Source organism: Vanessa cardui, chromosome 16, assembly GCF_905220365.1.
Source record: "Vanessa cardui chromosome 16, ilVanCard2.1, whole genome shotgun sequence".
In the NCBI taxonomy this organism is placed as follows: domain Eukaryota; kingdom Metazoa; phylum Arthropoda; class Insecta; order Lepidoptera; family Nymphalidae; genus Vanessa; species Vanessa cardui.
The window spans coordinates 7803896-7822608 of record NC_061138.1 but is presented as its reverse complement, the minus strand read 5'-3'; the positions used below and the strand labels follow the sequence as shown (position 1 = coordinate 7822608).

The 18713-nt window shown below is 32.5% G+C and overlaps 3 protein-coding genes across 4 annotated transcripts; 2 read left to right on the top strand and 1 right to left on the bottom strand.

Annotated features, from left to right (window-relative positions):
- Window positions 1-2063: 2063 nt before the first annotated feature.
- LOC124536308 (glycerol-3-phosphate phosphatase) lies at window positions 2064-5151 on the bottom strand. 2 transcript variants are annotated; one of them, XM_047112828.1, is made up of 6 exons: window positions 5036-5151; window positions 4744-4895; window positions 4282-4442; window positions 3957-4094; window positions 2970-3313; window positions 2064-2888 (listed from the first exon to the last, which is right to left on the bottom strand). In XM_047112828.1, exons 2-6 carry the CDS (start codon window positions 4838-4840, stop codon window positions 2717-2719), a joined length of 912 nt encoding a protein of 303 aa, XP_046968784.1. In that variant the 5' UTR covers window positions 4841-4895; window positions 5036-5151; the 3' UTR covers window positions 2064-2716. The 2 variants fall into 2 exon arrangements, with proteins under 2 accessions (XP_046968784.1, XP_046968783.1); XM_047112827.1 differs by lacking the exon at window positions 5036-5151 and having other exon boundaries at window positions 4744-5029.
- Window positions 5152-6146: 995 nt separating this feature from the next.
- On the top strand, window positions 6147-9034 carry LOC124536460 (enoyl-CoA delta isomerase 2). The gene is made up of 4 exons (XM_047113005.1): window positions 6147-6279; window positions 7882-8270; window positions 8475-8564; window positions 8649-9034. Exons 2-4 carry the CDS (start codon window positions 7902-7904, stop codon window positions 8913-8915), a joined length of 726 nt encoding a protein of 241 aa, XP_046968961.1. The 5' UTR covers window positions 6147-6279; window positions 7882-7901; the 3' UTR covers window positions 8916-9034.
- A 765-nt stretch (window positions 9035-9799) lies between these two features.
- Window positions 9800-18614, top strand: LOC124536279 (sodium/potassium-transporting ATPase subunit alpha-like). The gene is made up of 17 exons (XM_047112790.1): window positions 9800-9987; window positions 10436-10585; window positions 10674-10846; window positions 11329-11499; window positions 12646-12775; window positions 13260-13496; window positions 13580-13795; window positions 13985-14175; window positions 14249-14420; window positions 14735-14883; window positions 15376-15577; window positions 15668-15822; window positions 16426-16612; window positions 16956-17195; window positions 17398-17586; window positions 17662-17779; window positions 18479-18614. The coding sequence occupies exons 1-17, from the start codon at window positions 9840-9842 to the stop codon at window positions 18591-18593; spliced, it is 2943 nt and encodes a 980-aa protein (XP_046968746.1). The 5' UTR covers window positions 9800-9839; the 3' UTR covers window positions 18594-18614.
- The last annotated feature ends 99 nt before the right edge of the window (window positions 18615-18713 follow it).

Here is an 18713-nt window from a genome sequence, read left to right as displayed (position 1 = left end):
ATATTTGTGTTTAGTGTTTATCGTTAATGGGCAACGCATTTGCATTTTGGAGTAGTGAACCTGCGGTTATGTTTTAGTGAGTGAGACAGTAAAATAGGCAAAAGGTCTGCTTAAATAGGGCGCAGTTGTAGACGAGGGCGAGTATCACGGTCCAGGGGACGGTGATCAAGGCGCCAGCCCAGAAGAAGTATCTGGCCTGATCCTGGACGGACGATGGAGCTTCGAATCAACGCCGCCTCCTTCTAAATGCCGGGGTCGCTATGCCGGCGTCTCTATTCCGGTCATGAGGTCGATGGCGCTGTACGGTGATCCGATCTGGATAGACACCCTCACCGCTAAAAATCGGGCCCTACTGCGAAAGCCGCAGAGGGTCATAGCGGTGACAGGTATCAGAGGGTACCGTACGGTGTCGTGGACTGCGGCGACACTTCTCGTAGGCGATCCGTCCTGGGAGCTCTAGGCGGAGGTGCTCGCGGAAGTGTACCGGTTCCGGATCGAGGCGAGGGACCGCGACGACCGTCCAGGGTCGGCGGAGATCGGGCGGATCAGGGCTCTAGCCCAGTAAGCCCTGGTCATCCGATTGCAGGAGGATCTGGGGTCACCCACGGCGAGCCTGGCGACAGTCGAGGCGATCTGTCCTCACTTGAGTCCCTGGGTCGAGAGGAAACATGGCACACTATCGTACAGAATGACGCAGGTACTTCACGGGCACGGATGCTTCGGTAAGTGCTGCGCCGCGGGGACCAGGGGGTCCACCAACCATCCCAGCTGAGGTACCCCATTGGCAAAAGAAAAAGTAACACCACTACATCATTAAAAAAATATAGAGATCAATCAACGAAAAAATACTCCGGGTGAGTTATAGTACCTAAATTTCGTAAAAAGGAAATCTGTGATATACATAATTATAAAGTCAATTACGAGTATTTTAACATTGAATCGACATGATACCAGTGGTCGAATTGTCAAAAAATCTGTGGTATTCATTATGGATTCGTGAAAAATGGCGGTGATTGATAGTTGTTTTTGGAAATTTGGATTGGATTTGGATTTAAAATGAATATATATCACTAAGCGAAATAGTGCTGTCATATTATATATAAAGAAACATTAAAGAGCCCTTTTACTGGCAAATTTTATGGAATATGTAGGTAGGCCAGTTCGTTGAAATAATATCCCTGTGTTTGTCTTTGATATTATTATGAATAAGCAGCAAAATAAACCAGCCCTTTTAAATCTAACTCAAAAAGGAGGCCAGGTTGTCATTACAGGTTTTTTTAAATTTATTTTTACATTTCCTATATATGAAAATAGTTATAACATAATTACCTCAACATTATAGTATTTTAGTATAAAACAAAGTCGCTTACCGCTGCCTGTATAGTACGACACAAATTAGATGTAGCATCGGAAAATGCAATGGAATGAAAATAAAACCGATTACTGCCGATTTACACAACCAATAGAAATAGCTCCCTATCGCGCTATTCGACGCTATTCGTCGCTATAGATTCACGCGTCAGAGAAAGCAAATGCATGTAAATCGACGCTTCAAATTGACGAATATATTAGGTCACATGATATTACAAGTTATTACGTTTGTGTAAAGATCATATTCGCATGAGAAATAAATATTGATAATTTGGGATAGCGTACTCAATTCGGATGTGATCGGTTTTACGAATTTTGCCGATGCGACATCTAAGTTGTGTCGTACTATACCTATGGATGCTTAGATCTTTAAAATTACTTAACAGAATTTGATGCGGATTTTTTGAAGAGATAGTGATTCAAGAGGAAGGTTTTCGTATATGGGCAATATAGTAAAGAAACATTGATAATTTTAGAAGCACCTTATTATGTCTTAGTAGTTAGTGATGTCGTAAATTAAAAAAAAATGTAGGATATTTAGTGTCAGTATTACACGTGTGCGAAGCCGGGCGGGGCGCTAGTAAGATAATAAAAGTCTGTATTAAACAAGTGTACACTGTTTATTATGGTTATAAAAGTTAAAGCATTACAACAAAAAAGGTTGAAAGTGGGAATATATTCATATTCAATGTATTAAATAAATTAATTATATAATCTCTGATAAATTACTAACATATTGATGTTGGATTATTTTTTTATTTATAATACAATACTCTTTCCTATGTACTATTTATACCTCTAAAATTCTGTACTACAATCCGTTGTTAAACAACGACTTTTCATAACATTTTGTACAACTGGTTAATTTTTATTTTTCTAATAAATAATTAGGACATCAACCAACACAAACTAAGTCTTCTTTGAGACTTAGAGTATAAAAGCATATAACATTAAATACATTGTAAAAATGCACAAGATATTGGTTGTCATGGCCTTACTTTATACTTACGAACGAATGTCGTTGTCAACATCATTGTTTAATATACATAAATAAATTGAGTATGCAAAATTTTATCAAAAACCATGATATCTTTTTATACAGGCCAAAGATACTAAGCAGATTTTCCTTATATAGAACTGTATTACATTAATTAACATGAAAGCTAGTCTAAGGCATGAGTCTTCGATCTAATATCTCACGAAAGACTATATAACGCTGCTACAAAATTGTCTAAGAACAATTGACTTACGTCTACAAATAAAGAACAAAAATATATAATTTTGAAAATTATTTTTTATCACATTTTTCTGTCAATTGATCCTTATAATTTAACTATTTTTTGTACTATGAACTTGTAATATTTAAAATATCTCCCAGTTTTGGAAGGACAACATCAGGCAGTGGTGGTCTTCGTTCATTACGCATTTTTTCTAGATCCTTTTCAGAGGTCACTCCTGTCATTACAAGTAGAGTTTGAAAACCACATCTCGTACCAAATTCAATATCTGTATTACATCTGAAAATTTAAATATAAAATTATGATCATCCCATACCTAAATCTCAAAGTAAATTTAATGTTATAAAATAAATCATTTACCTGTCCCCAATCATTAATGTTCTCGCTGGATCCAAACCAAAGGATTCCAGAAATTTCCGAACATAATCATTTGGTTTTCCGAGTACCAACGCCTTCCTTTCAGAGCATGTCTCTACAGCTCTCACCAAAGTTCCTGTTCCAGGTATAATGATAGTGCTAGATTTAGGAAACCTTTCATCAGTGTTAGTCGCTACAAATAAACAATCTTCATTGGCTAAATATGATGCTGCTTTCATGAACTTTGGATAGCTAACATGCTCATCAAAACCAACAACAACAGCTCCAACCTCTGGGTCTAACTCTGCTGTAGTCATTGATTTGAAATCTGGTTTTACATTGTCTGGCTGAAACATAAACATTATTCATTAGAATTTTTTTTTAGAGTAATATTGCTTTTGTTTCTTAGTTTTTTTTTCAATGGAATTATCTTGTAACAGTCAATGTAACATCATACATTGTTATTATATTACTTGAAATTTATAAAGAAAAAAATTGAGATTTATCAGTTTCATCATACACATGATGACAGAATATTTATTATGTAATATCTGTTGCTATCTTACATAGGAATAATTGTTGATTAAAAAATAAATGTAAAATGGATCTATCTCAGTGTAAGTCTATTTCATCAAAAAATCCAAGAGTTGCTCAAAATATGTTAATAAATAAACAAAAACTTTAATTGTATCAAAATTCCAAATGAAGGTAGTAATAACTAAATCTAGACAAATATTTTAAGGTTATGTTTATTAAATTAATTTATATAAACTGAATTGTAGAACCCGCATTCTAAATCCATTTATTGAATTCAATTTTTCCTTTAGTAAAAAGTGCTCATAAGAGCCTATTTGAATAAAGTATTGTCATACGAAATATTTAACAAAAAAACCACAGTATTAGATTTAATACGAGATACTTTCAAACTAAAAAAAATATATAAAAATAAGAAATAATATTTATTAATTTTATTAATATAAAGCAACTTACTCCTACTCCAATATGTCGTATCCCTACAGCCTTTAGTTCATCTCCAATGCCATTTGAACCTAATAAATAAACTTTCTTTCGAAATCCAATGCCTTTAAGATAATGAGCGACCAAGTAGGCAGTCGACAGAATTTCTTCCTATAAAAAAAAATTATATTCCCTTAAATTTTATATCCATTTAACATATCTTTTACAAATACAGTTCTGTATGTCCATCATAATCATATATAGTTTCATTATATGAATTAAAATGCAATTATAAATAAAAATGTACATAATTTTTATTTAGTAGATAATTGAATAACAGTGTAAGTAAAATTATTACCGGTTCTGCAATAAATCCTAATTGTTGAGCTTTGACAGCAAAATCACTTCGAGTCTTTGTAGAATTATTTGTTACATAGAATATTTTTTTACCCAGTTTTCTAAAATAATTCATAGCTTCAGCTGAACCGGGAATTGCATTATTATTTATCCATAAAACACCTAAAATATATGAAATTTAGTAGCACAAAAAACATCCAGAAATACTTTTTAGTAATTATTACTCAATAGGCCTAGACAATCAAATCTTATCAAATGATTGTGGATTCTAACATAGGCAATCGTTACTGAAATTTCTTGTGCTTAATTTGTGTTAGTATTTGTCTCATATTCGGCGGTGAAAGAAAAGATCGTTAAGAAACGTACATGAATTAAGTGAAATTCTGTAACATGCTTTGCATTCTCAAACCTGTATTTACAAGCATCAAGTACATTCGTTTTTTACATTTAAATTTTTACTTACCATCGCAATCACTTAAAACAGTATCAAAGGAGTTTAAGAACTCTTGTACTTGATCTGTATTTGCTTCTTGAAGATTAAAAACTGCAGATTTAAACATTTTCCCCGAGGTTTTTAACACTGGTGTATCTGCTTTTCCGCTACAATATATCCTACTAATATAATAGAAATTACTTTTTACACATTTTTCAAATCTCCGAAACATTCTATGGTTTAAGCAATATTTTAGTTATTTTTTTATTTATTTTAAATAGGCATACTTTTACATATTATATGCGACAGTATTATAACCTACCTTTTCGATTGAAAACTGAAAAGGTCAAACTAATGTCAAATGTCAATTTCACTGTTCAAACTTCAGTAATGATCTGTCAATTGTCAATGAATTGTCAAAAAGGAGTATGGACTTTCGGTTGCCTATATGTTGCCTGCCTTTTAATCAGTGACAAACATAAATGGCAAACGGGGCATGTGCCCTGAGCCCCCTCCTGAGTGGGCACCGAAGAACGAGCAATTTCTCTACACGTTATTGAACATGTGAACAGCTATGTATCATAATTGCCATACATGTAAGAAATATCTTACATCTTTATCAAAAGGCTAGTGACGATAGTCGATATTAGAAGTCGAAAGCTAGCCATAAGGTGGTACAACCAATCAGATTCCTAAGGATTTACGAAAATTATTGTATTTGCGTTACTTTATATGAAACTTAAGGCTATAAGTATATTCTAAAAATAAAAAATAAATTGTTATTTTTTTTAATATTTTGATAAATAATTTTAATTCTATTTTATATTAGTAACTATATAGTAAAAGGCCCCCTAATTCATATATGTCCAAGGGTCCCAGCAGGGCTCTGGTCTAAAAAACAATGTATAAAACTCATAGTAGCGCGATGAGAGCTGTCTTTAATTTTCCAGTTTTATTGCTGTCAAGCAATAAAACTGGAAAGGGGAATGGAATTTTCTTGAAAACAAAGAAATAAACAACCGATTGCATTTGTCGCCAGGTAAACTTGATCAATCGAAGGTAATTTCTTCAGTTGACCATGAGAATTCAGCTGACAATTTTTGGAATCAATAAATTTGACCAGGATATGATAGAAGCAAAATTTACTTTGTTTACGATATGTTCGTATGGCTTATTTCTCCTAAACGTTGATTCAGACTTTATTTATCAAACTTCGTTAAAGTCTATATTCTGATTGACTTAATCAAGTTCTAAGTTTCCAAATCAATAAAATTATACAAATTTTAATAAACCATAGCGTATAGCATACATGAACGGGACACCCTTCTCTAGCTGAAGTTGACGGCTGCTAAAGTCTCCGTTTTATTCTATCTCGCTCACTCGGCTACATGCGCTCACTCGCATCTCGATTATAATAAACACGAGTTGAACGACCGAATCATTTGTATCTAGGTCGAAAAATCGAGAACTGATTCATTCGATTCATTCAATTACGATTTACGAGTATCATTTTAGTATCTACATTTTTACATTATGGTTGTGTTATTAATGAATAAATATTGAGTGGTGAGTTGTTTACTAATAAATGTGTGTTTTATATAAATACATAGAATTGCAATCCTCATCTGTAAAAATGATTTCAGACAATCAATCGACTTTCAAACACCTTTCACAAACCTTTTACTCTTTTGCTTTGATATAAATATTTCAACATAGGAATTCAATGAACTTTTTATTCAAAGTACAATAGTACTGCACTCCTAACTTTTTCCATTACTATAAAAAATCGCTGTTATTATGTACTAAACCTTAAAATTATAGACAAAAAATCATTTCATTTTAATTTCTCAGTACTTTTATTTAAGTTTTTTTTTCGGTTCGAATTATCAATCTGTAAGATAAATTGTTATCTCTGTTTTTTCATCAACCATCAAAATGAGCAAAGGTTAGTAGGTAAATGACTATTATACCTATATTTTTTTAAACTGTTTCTTGACTGGTTTACCTATAAAATTTCCCTCGATCTAGAATAATGTATACCTACCGGAGTGAAAAATAGCAATTTTTTTGAATAAGAAATTTAGAACATGTGGATTTTGTCATGAAAGCTTGGTAAATGTTAATTTTGAATTTTAATTTTCAATGTAACAAATGAAATATCAGTAAATCCGACCATTCCCACGTAAGTAAAAAAAAATAAGGTCAATGGTCAAAAGTCCAGCAATATGCTATTTTTCTCGAAAACACCTTTTTTAATTAGGTTTTGTATTTTGGAACAAACGAAAACATCAGCCAGATGTACGGATGAGAGATAGTAGGCATAAAGCGTACCAAAGTTAGAACTAACTAGTATTAGAGAGAAATATGTTCATTTGCATAGTTATTTGAATTCCTCCACCAACCCGCATTGGAACAGCGTGTGGAATATGTTCCAAACCCTTTCCTTAATTGAAGAGGAGGCCTTATCCCAGCAGTGGGTAATTTACTGGCTGTTACTTTACTACTACTTACAATGCATTTGAATTCGAGCCATGCTCATCGGTTAATGTATCTATATGTAATATGTGAACTAAAATCTGTATTAAATTTTAGCGTTCTTATTATATGTCTTTGTATACCGAGTATATGAAGTAATAAATGGAATTCTACATTCTAGCTGGATAAGCTTACTAGCCACACATAGGTACAATAAATACCTGTTAACATTTTTATCCTCAGATACCTCAAGAACACACCGTGCTCTTGTTTTAAAGAAGTTTGCGCATGTATCAGTCATTAATGACAAAATTCAAGACATTCGTATTTTTTAAGCTCACGAAAATATGTTACTTAAGAATTCACATATTACGAATATGGAAAAGTGACTAAGACATCCTAATATACTACGGTTTTTGCAGCCGTACTGCATCGGCAGACATAAAGCAAACAGGCTATCGCTATCGAAGGCTTGTTTTTGTTTCACGTTTTTTTGCTTACTAAAAATATAAAAAATGTAAAAACACATTATCGTTATCTTTTTCACTTGTTTAAAAATCCCACGGCTATAAAAACTGCGTATACATAATACATTTTAAATTACAATATAAAGAAGTCGTCTTTAAATTGTTGTGTCTTAATTATTTACTGTAATCGGAACATATTTGCATTAAATAAAATTTTTGCTTTTAGAACCTTTATTATTCAAAAAAATGGAACAAGGATGTGTTATCGAAGAAACTAAAGGAAATATCAAAATTATTAGATTAAATAGACCTCGGAAGAAAAACGCCATCAATAATGAAATGTATATTCGTGTAACCAAAATACTTAATGATGCAGCGACTGATGATGAAATCTTAATAGTTGTGTTGACCGGAACTGGTGATTTTTATAGCAGCGGTAATGACTTTAATTCAAGCAATGATGTCCCTACTAGCGATTTATCGACAAGCCTTCGAGAATTCATCAATGCTTTTATAAAATTTCCAAAGATATTGGTTGCTATTGTAAATGGTCCTGCAATAGGAATAGCTGCGACGACTCTTCCATTATGCGATTTCGTTTTCGCTTCTGAAAATGTAAGTTGACAAAAATCAAAACTGACATGATTGCTTTGTTTCATTGTTATTTATCCAACCGTATTTCCATCATTGTACTTCAGCACTTCCACATTTACATTTATGTAATTATTTTAGTGTCGTGTATAAATTGGGACGAAACTATTCAAGATATTTGGTTAAGTTATTATATTATGAAATGACTACCTTATATTATGATTGCAGGCATATTTTTATACTCCATTTACGAAGTTACGTATTGTAGCTGAGGGTTGCTCTACAGTAACATTTCCGAAATTGATGGGCGCGAGGAAGGTAATTATGACATAATCCAATCAGAAATCTCTGAATTAATTGAATCTTCATCGAAAACATAATTTGTATTCATAAATTTTTCAGGCGATGGAAATGCTAATAATGAATTATAAAATGTCTGCTCAAGAAGCTTTGAATTGTGGATTAATCAATTATGTTTATAAAAACGATGAATTACAAGTGAAGGCTTGGAATAAAATTACAGAAATTTCAAATCTACCATCGGACTCAGTACTTACAACTAAAAGGTTAATTAGAAAATTCGACATGGATAAGCTACTAGAAACTAACATTCTTGAATTACAAGAACTTCAAAGAATAGCGTATCCAAATGTTAATAGTAAGCTATGAGTATTGCCAATTGTTAAGTTGCTGAGCTAAGCAAAACGTCGGAAAAGTTTATAACGCTTATATTTTTTTTGTAACGTTTTGTACATGAATGTAAATAATATCAATACACGAATTTCAAGGCCAAAGCATTGTTTTTATTATTGCAATAATTATAATATAATTACATATATTTGTCAGTTGCTAATTCCCCTAACACATTATAGTAACATCATTTTTACAATGAGCGCAACGCGAAAAAGGAAAGAGATAGGGAGCCAATTCTATTAACAATTCAATTACAGCGGTTATACGTACCCGATTTTATTGCGATTCAATTTCGGCTATTCCTCACAAAAATTAAACTGTACTCATTATGATTGAACTTGATTATTTCCTCAATGTCGACCAAACCTTAACTGTCCATAGTAGAATAGAAAAAGGGCTAAACGGCAGCTGTAACGTTTTATTTCGAGTACGTTAAAGATTAATGTAATATTATCTGAGTAGAAAACATTGAGCCTATCTCAGTACCCTAAAGGATACTATTAAAACACGTGTAATTTACCCAAAGATTATGTTTCAACACACAATAGTGCCCAATTTGTGTTTGTAATTTATCACATACTCGATAGTGAAGGATACTTATACGTATCGAATGGAAATCTGCTACACGTGTTACATGCAATAGATACCTTCAAATTGTTTGAATAAGGGGCGGGCCCTTGGTAAGTTTACATCGTAGATTAGAAATTTAGATGCTGGAGCAAATCTTGTCAAAATCATATTGATTCAAAAATATAAAAACCACAGGGCTGTGATTGAATGAGTGACTGGAAATTTAAAACAATAATTAGAATTATAAATGACACAAAGTGGCCACCTAGATTAATCAAGTAGACAATAGGTGATAAAATAAATAGAACTTAATTTCAAAGTTGAATCATAATGAATTCTAGAACTTCTAGTTTGTCATCTATTTCTGAACTCTTTCGACCCAATAATCCTAAAGGGTTAAGGTCTAGGGATTTGAGTTCTACCCGTTTGAGTGCTTTGAAGAAGGAAATAAAAACTGATACCCATTTAATACCACTGAGTAAGTAGATACACCGTATAAACGAATTCTTCATATTATTTAGTTGTTATATAATGGTAAGAAAAATAGTATTTGTAGTGTCGTAAAATTTGAAGTAAGTATATAATAATTAGATATATAGGCACCGACATAGCCTAAAACAGTCCACATGCGTATACCTTAATATATAACTTTTGATAGAGAGTGCATCTCTCTATTAAAAGTTTGATGGGTCGACAAAAAGATCAAGCGTTGGATTTCACTCAGCAAACTCCGGATTTCTACTAAAAATTACTCATTTATAGAAAAGACATATATGTCTAGAAAAACCCCGACGCTTCATTATTCCGATTCGGATTTAAATTAAAGAACTCTTGATTAGATTCAATATGCATAAAAAACAGATATAATTTAAAAGCGAAGAACTGTTCCTGCGTGTAACAATTGTTTGTTATTTGTTGACTTATAGAAGATCTTTACACGTTATTGGGCACTGACCCTGTCAATGGTCTATCAACTCAAAGAGCACAGGAACTGTTGGACTATTATGGCCTTAATACACTGACACCACCAACTCACTATACAGTGCCAAAGTTACTGCTAAAATCTTTGTGTACAGGTATATAAATAATACTCCTTCTATACATAAACATGTATCTATACATAAAAATTTGATGTAGTATTCTGGAGGTCAAGGTTTTTTTCAGGATTTTCAATTTTAATATGGCTTGGAGCGATACTTTGCTTATCGGCATACCTAATAGAATTGTCAACAAAATCAGATCCGAGCACCGACAATCTTTACTTAGGATGTGTACTAATTGCGGTCGACTTAATTTGCGGCATTTTTAGCTTTTTTCAAAATTATAAGAGCTCTCAGGTTTGCAAGTGTTTTTCATTTTGATAGAAAGAAAAATTAAAATTGTACTAGTTTCATTTCATTATTTTAGTATATACAATAACATGTAGGTGTGTATATAGAAAAAATAATAACTGTGGGAACATAGAAATATTGTTTGAGTAAAATAAATCATTTTAGGAAACTTTAAAACGAAGATTATTTTTAAATGTTTTTTAGTAAGTACAGTTCGATTTAAGTTTTCGTTCCTACGAAAATTTCCATGAGCAAACATATGACTAGTTTATGAATATCATTGCGATTGGTATTATTACAAACTTAATTTATTAAGATTAGGTACTATTAGATTCTTAGATTTAGCATTGTTTCCTATTTAATCTCATTAAACTTTAAAATTACTTTAATCGTCATATTATATTAGATAGGTCAACTACAAACCTAACCTAACAGTTTTGATGTTAAATATTTATTGCAAATTTACTGATGCTTCCGAAATTTTATAGATAATGAAAACATTTAATAGCATGATCCCAATGCATACGACTTGCTTACGTGACGGAGTTTTGAATAGAAGTACCGAAGTTCGAGACTTAGTCAAAGGTGACATAATTTATGTTGAAATTGGTGATGTTGTACCGGCGGATATACGAATAATTGAAAGCAGAGGATTTAAAGTTAGTTATATATATTTCATAACATTTTAAAAGAGTTTTTAAAAAGAAATATCTCACCAAACAGAAGTATGTTCATTAAATCTAAGCTATTTTATTCGTTATTGGTACATACACAATGATTAATTAATTAATAGTATCCAATATAAACAAAAAAGTCTGTCGTCAAATTTGAATGCGACCAAACGGAAAAAAATAACCAAGAATTACGAAAAAAATATATTTTTATAAATCGTTTCATAAATGATAAAACTCATAGTAAACAAAGTTAAAAACTGAATTGATAAACTCCTTTTTTTCAGTTGGTTAAAAATGTAAAACGCCTAAAACGAAATAAAAAATAAAGCATATTATTTTTTTATGGCCTTCATTAAGTAACGTCACGTTATACCCTCGTCCGTACCTCTTATTACGGATGAATTTAACGTTTGACCGTTCCAAATTGACAGGTTTCCCATTTGCAGATATAATTAGAAAATATATGATTAAAAATGTACCTAACATAAAAGAACCTCGCAGCAAATTTAAACAAGTCAATATTATATAATTGTTGATAGCAGTTATTTAACAACAAAGTTGGATATTTCTTGTCGACTAGGATAGTAACGGTGGTACCACACATTCACTATTTATTCTAAAAGCTATACTTTGCACGGCTCTTTCAGCTAAAATTCTAAGTGACTCAGTCTAATTACAGGTAATCCGTGGTTCTTAGGGCAGAAACAGCACAAAGTTGTTAATATACATTTTATTTTTTAGTGTGAGAACATAATTAAATATAAACAGTTTCATAATTATCTTATAAGCCGGTATGATAATGTGTAAGGTACCTATTGATCGAATTTGATGCCATAAATTTAAACACCACATTAAAATGATAAAATATTAACATAATTTGTTATTGTAAATTAAATAATGGTTATAGCTGTAAAATATAATGTTATTTATCAAACGTTTTTGTAGGTCTGACAGAGTAAGTCATTTCAATTATATAATAATATAAAAAAGAAGTTTTTTATTCAATGACGCAATATCAAGATTATTGATTTTTACAATATTTACAAGAGTTTTTAGAGCGCCCTTCTGCTTATTAAAACCTTTATTCCTGGCTTGAAATCCTCAAGTATATACTAACCTAAATATGTTCAGGTTGATAATTCCTCACTGACCGGCGAAAGTATAGCAGTGCCGCGAAATAACACTGACGGAACGGCTAATATTTTGGAATCGCCTAATGTTGCTTTTTTTTCTTCACTGTGCGTTGAAGGTTGGGCCAAAGGTACTAAAGACATCCCTGCATTAAGTGATATATTCTATCTATTTTTCCTTACCTACTTCTACCGCTTGCAAAACTATTGATGATTAATTGAGTAACTCTCATCTTCAGTCCACCTATCTTTATATATATTTTCTTTAGTATAAGTTGGCGGACGAGCATATGGGCCACCTGATGGTAAGTGGTCACCATCATCCATAGACAATGAAGCTGTAAGAAATATTAACTATTCCTTGCATCGTCAATGTGCCACCAACCGTAGGAACTAAGATGCTATGTCCCTTGTGCCTGTAGTTACACTGGCTCACTCACCCTTCAAACCGGAACACTAACGGAGTACTGTTATTCGGCGGTAGAATAACATATGACATAAAATGCAATAAATCATGCACAATTTATCACAAACACTTATTTGGTTTCTATTCATGTTAAAACTTGATCGATCGATAATCGAGTGATACTAAATAATGTTTTGAATTATTTTAAGGAGTCGTTTTATTTTGTGGAGACTTGACAGCTCTAGGAAGAGTTGCCGGATTAGCGGCACGTCTGCAGCCCGCACCCTCACCTCTGTCTCGTGAGATCAAACGTTTCATGCGTTGCATGTCAACTTGCGCACTCGTGTTGGGCATCTTTATAGCTAGTGCTAGTATGATTCTTGGCTATCCCTTTATGCAAACTAGCATATTCGTCATCGGTATCGTGGTTGCTAACATTCCGGAAGGTAGGAATATGTATTATGTCTATTTTTTTTGGAAACAACTATTAATTACCTTAATATAAATATAATAACGTTACAAATTTTAGGGCTACAGCCAACGATAACAGCATCTTTAACTTTAACGGCGAAACGAATGGTAACAAGAAATTGTCTTGTAAAGAATTTAGAAGCAATTGAAGCTCTGGGCGCCTGCACCACCATATGTTCCGATAAAACTGGTACTTTGACTGAGAATAAAATGTGTGTTCGTCATATTTGGGTATGGAATAAAACATATTCCATGTTGGACAAGGAATTTGAAAGTATGTTACTACACAGTAGAAAAGTTATTTTATTTAGTTTATTTTTTAAACCAATTTATAATTTATTTCAGACTTTTTACAAAATGATCAAGGTATATAAAACGAGGAATTACGAAGCCTACATTTTGCTGAGTTAGCATAGCTGCACAACGCTTAATATAAAATAAATATACATATATATTTTTTTAGCATTAAATTCTTTAAAAATTTGTGGAGCTTTATGTAGCAATGCAACAGTTGTAAATAGTGGGGTCGTACGTGGTGATGCATCAGAAAAAGCAATATTGAATTTTTTATTTAATTACTGCGATCCGGAAACTATTAGAAATAGATATCCTAAAATTGTCGAAATTCCGTTCAACTCTGTTAATAAGTACCAAGTTAGTTTATAAATAATAGTTTCAATTATGGCCCCGTAATGCTAGTATTTCTACTTTGTATTCATGTTTGTAGATCAGCATTCACCTGGATGAAGTAAAATCATCGTATCTTCTAGTTATGAAAGGTGCTCCGGAATGCATACTTTCTCGTTGTGTAACAATTGCTTTTAATAACAAGTCTATAAGCATGACAGAGGATATTAAACAAGCTGTAAACACAACAACTGAAAATTTAGCCAACACTGGTAAATTGTACCTTGTAAACGTAGCATATACCTAGTACTTATTTTATTGTTAGACTAGGTCCTTATTTAGACGTTTTTAAATCAAAAATACGATTTCATTACGTTTTCTTTGATATATCTATTTTAGTCCTACGATGTTCAGAGTACTAATAAGTACTGAAAATTAATCAGTTTTGCTCGGTCTTAAATTCGTTCGATTCATTCGTTCAGTTAATGGTCAACTATGTATGTTCGTTGTAATATTTACAAATAATAGTTATAATATTTAAATAATAGTTTCTACTACACATATAAAATTGAATGCATTTTTGCAGGTGAAAGAATATTAGCATTTGCGGATTGTGCCTTGGATTCAAGCGAGTATCCCTTAAATTATCCATTCGACACGGAAAATCCAAATTTTCCTGTTGACAAGCTTCGATTCCTTGGTCTTATTGGACTTAAGGATCCACCAAGGGAACAGGTTGTGTTTAAAATACAGTATATAAACCTACCTATATAATAATATAATAACAATGATAAAGTCATTTATTTTCTCTCTTCACAAAAATACTAAAGACATCTTACATACATAATAGACATCTTACATAAGAAGACATTTGTGAGAGACTGGAACCCGTGATGGGTATAAGAATACCTGTATTACAGGTCTCCAGGTCCCCACACCGTCTTATTAACAAGGTGTGCTCATTACATTAAATTGTTGTATGTTTGTTGGAGAGATTGTTTGTGTGTGTGTTAGTGTGTGTGTGTTGTGTGTTAATAAGTGCCTACTTGTAATGAGTGAGATAGTCCTTCACTGTAGTAGAATAAGGTTATAAATCAAAAATTAAGAGATTTTCGTTCATCATAGTCTAATGTTTTTAGCCATTTATCTACTTTTTGTTTGCAAGCCATTAATGCCATATATGGTATAAATTGCATCATATACAATTAATCACCGTAAATCTATAAGGTCCGTTCAGCAATACAGCGTGTCCGAGCAGCAGGGGTACGTGTGATGATGGTCACCGGTGACCATCCGGCGACTGCACGCGCTGTGGCTATAGAAGTAGGCATAGCCACCACACCAAGTTGCCACGTCGTAACTGGAACTGAAATTAGAAATATGACGCCTGATTTACTGTACTTAACACTTGCAAAGCATTATGAAATAGGTTAGTAAAAGGAAACGACGATTATTGTGTTTGAAATTTATTTGAGAAAACAATATTCACACTTTCAATTTATATACTTACATGAACAAGTATTTGCACGTACATCACCCACCCAAAAATTACAAATAGTCGAAGCATGTCAGAAGCAAGGCGGCGTGGTAGCAGTCACAGGGGACGGCGTAAATGATGCTCCTGCATTAAGACGAGCGGACATAGGCATTTCTATGGGGATTGCTGGCTCTCAAGTAAAACCAATGATAATCAATAGAATAAAATAATAAAATCCGTTAAATAAAACCCCACACATTGCCAACGAACGCGATATCGTTGACAATTCTGTTGTATAATAACAATACATACACATCTAGGGATGTTTTAATTACATCTTAAGAGGTCACTATATGTCTTATAATGTAAACTCGCTTGTTTCGACTTCATACGACTAAATCAAGAATTTATTTATTTTTGTTAAAGAAAATGTCATTTCAAAAAAATGTACGGGTTCCCACTCACAACCTAAAAATTTTTTTTCTAAATAAGTGCTGCGTTTCAGGAGATATATAGCAGAATTATATATATAACATGAGAATATAGTTATATTACTAGTTATATTTTTGTAAAAGTACGCAAGACTACATAACCAACCCAGACAAATATTACAATTCTGAGTCACATATATAATTATATGTCACTAACAATGATAATATTTGTCCATTTACAATATTTGGCTCCCACAGTTTTTAATATATTGTGGGTAAAATATTGTACTTATATTTATTAACGATTTACCAGATTAGTTCGTCCAGTTATAATTAATATATTTAAAACCTGATTGTTATTTTGGTCAGGTATCCAAACAAACAGCAGATATAATATTGATGGACGACAATTTTGCGACTATTGTAACAGGCATAGAAGAAGGCCGCAAAATATTTGATAATTTGAAAAAGTCGGTTTGCTACATACTAATATCAAATGTGCCGGAAATATTACCAGTTCTAATGTTCATACTATTTTCGATACCTCTTCCACTGGGTTTGTATATTTAAAGCATGACTTTGTATCAGGTTACATATCGTATTAATATTGCCAATTGCAAGCCCATCTTGCACAAAGTCCTACCATCAAGTATGGATAGATTTACTTCACGTCGTGTCTTGTGAGTTATACGTGTAACATAAATATGTATGAATTGTTACACATAGTTGTTTGGTTTTTACAGAAAAGCACTGCTGATTGTTAGTTCAGTAACCAATCTTTTTTTCGTTTTATATTGAGATAGTGCTCTTCATAGCAATAAGAATTATTTTGTAGTAAATGACACTTTGTAAATGTTTTTACGTAGTTAAGTATAAAACCATAGTTGTCTGTTTGCAAGGGGTAATGACAATATTATGCGTGGATTTGGGTACGGATATGTGGCCGGCAGTTTCTCTTTCACACGAGCGAGCTGAACAAGACGTAATGGCACGACCTCCTCGCACGTCGGACCCCCTCGTTTCGAGCTGCATGATACGACTTGTTTACTTACACCTCGGCCTGATTGAGTTCGCAGCGGGCATGTTTGCGTACTTCGTCGTAATGGCGGAACATGGATTTTATCCATCTCAATTATTTGGTTATTATTATTATTATTGATATAAATATGATTGAATAAAATACTCTTCAAAAAAATTAAAATAGTTATACGATGTGGGCGACGGTTAGTTCCATAGTCTCACTGCACTAACAAGGGAGTACATAGGTATACCTATTTATTCCTAAACACTATTAGAAATAGATTTTCCGACAAACGAAAATTGAAGACATCTAATTTTAAGGTATCAGACAGCAATGGGATAACGCAGCCGTAACCGATGTAGAAGACTCCCTGGGCCAGGAATGGACCTACGCCGAACGCAAAGAGCTCGAACGCGCATGTCAGGCCACCTACTTCGTGGCGGTAGTCGTCACGCAAATGATGAATTGCATTATTTGTAAAACAAGATTTAATTCCATATTCCATGTCGGTAGGTTCTTATATCATTTTAATGTCTTTATATCCAAAATTTTCATAACTGTTTTAAATATAGGTAATGTTTCAGGTATGAAAAATAATGTTTTGAATATAGGCTTGATATTCGAACTTATACTTGCTTGTGTGGTATGTTACACTCCGGGTGTTAACACATTTTTCAAAACGTACCCTCTTCGATTACGATGGTAAGAATTAATAAGGTGACTACACAGATAAAGAAAACATTTCTTGTAACAAGTTCTGCAATATTATATAGGCAAGCAAAAACGTTATACACATAGAGTTGGTTTTAAGATTTATTTCACCGAATTAGTATTTTAAGAGACTCAAAGAAAAATAAAAACTAAATTGAACCACCAATTGGAAGAAGGGAATAAATCCAAAAAATAGGAACGGAGATAATGTAAAAAAACTTCATAATTTTTTGCTTTCAACTTTTATAGGACATCAATGATTATTAAGAAAATATCAATCCTGATTTATTCACCGACAGACCTGCCTTAAATGTATAATATTTAGCCCTACGTCTAAAGAATGTAAGAGTGTATAAAAGTTAATATGTCGAAAAGTGACGTTTATTCCCTTCTTCCAATTGGTGGTTCAATTGACAATCAACTGAAATGAGTATTACTAAGCAGTAGTAAATAACTCTTTGATAGTATAAGACATAAAATACAGGAAATTAAGTTTACCGTCACTAATCAATCAATCAATGATAAAATATTACTAAACAATAATTTTGTGGCTTGATGCTAAATTATCAATCACCCTTATTTAATGATGATAATATGAATAATGAACAGATTTTTTTTGTTTGTCAGACAGAAAATTGTTGCACTTTAGCACCAGACCAGAAACCTGTATAATTAAAATTGATCTTACAGGTGGTTCTTGGCCTTGCCGTTTGCAGCTCTGATGTTTATATTTGATGAGTTTAGAAAGTATTGCATAAGAAATCGTATGTTTGGTGGATGGTTTAACAAATTAACCTTCTACTAAATAATTTGTTAATTGATAAACGTTACTGTAACATCATAATTGTATCTATTAATAATATTTGGTTCTATTAGAAAATATGTGATTGTTAGAATATAATGGATAATTTGAAATAAAAAACAT

What these genes read in the sequence shown, in the direction of transcription:
- LOC124536460 (XM_047113005.1), top strand. Translation starts at nt 7,902, where the DNA reads ATGGAACAAGGATGTGTTATCGAAGAAACTAAAGGAAATATCAAAATT. An exon ending in TCGTTTTCGCTTCTGAAAAT is followed by an intron (nt 8,271 to 8,474) that starts GTAAGTTGACAA and finishes TTATGATTGCAG; the next exon opens with GCATATTTTTATACTCCATT. An exon ending in AATTGATGGGCGCGAGGAAG is followed by an intron (nt 8,565 to 8,648) that starts GTAATTATGACA and finishes TAAATTTTTCAG; the next exon opens with GCGATGGAAATGCTAATAAT.
- LOC124536308 (XM_047112827.1), bottom strand. Translation starts at nt 4,945, where the DNA reads ATGTTTCGGAGATTTGAAAAATGTGTAAAAAGTAATTTCTATTATATT. An exon ending in TACGACATATTGGAGTAGGA is followed by an intron (nt 3,314 to 3,956) that starts GTAAGTTGCTTT and finishes TTTATGTTTCAG; the next exon opens with CCAGACAATGTAAAACCAGA. An exon ending in ACATTAATGATTGGGGACAG is followed by an intron (nt 2,889 to 2,969) that starts GTAAATGATTTA and finishes TTAAATTTTCAG; the next exon opens with ATGTAATACAGATATTGAAT.
- LOC124536279 (XM_047112790.1), top strand. Translation starts at nt 9,840, where the DNA reads ATGAATTCTAGAACTTCTAGTTTGTCATCTATTTCTGAACTCTTTCGA. An exon ending in CGTTGAAGGTTGGGCCAAAG is followed by an intron (nt 12,776 to 13,259) that starts GTACTAAAGACA and finishes AATTATTTTAAG; the next exon opens with GAGTCGTTTTATTTTGTGGA. An exon ending in TTATCCATCTCAATTATTTG is followed by an intron (nt 17,196 to 17,397) that starts GTTATTATTATT and finishes TCTAATTTTAAG; the next exon opens with GTATCAGACAGCAATGGGAT.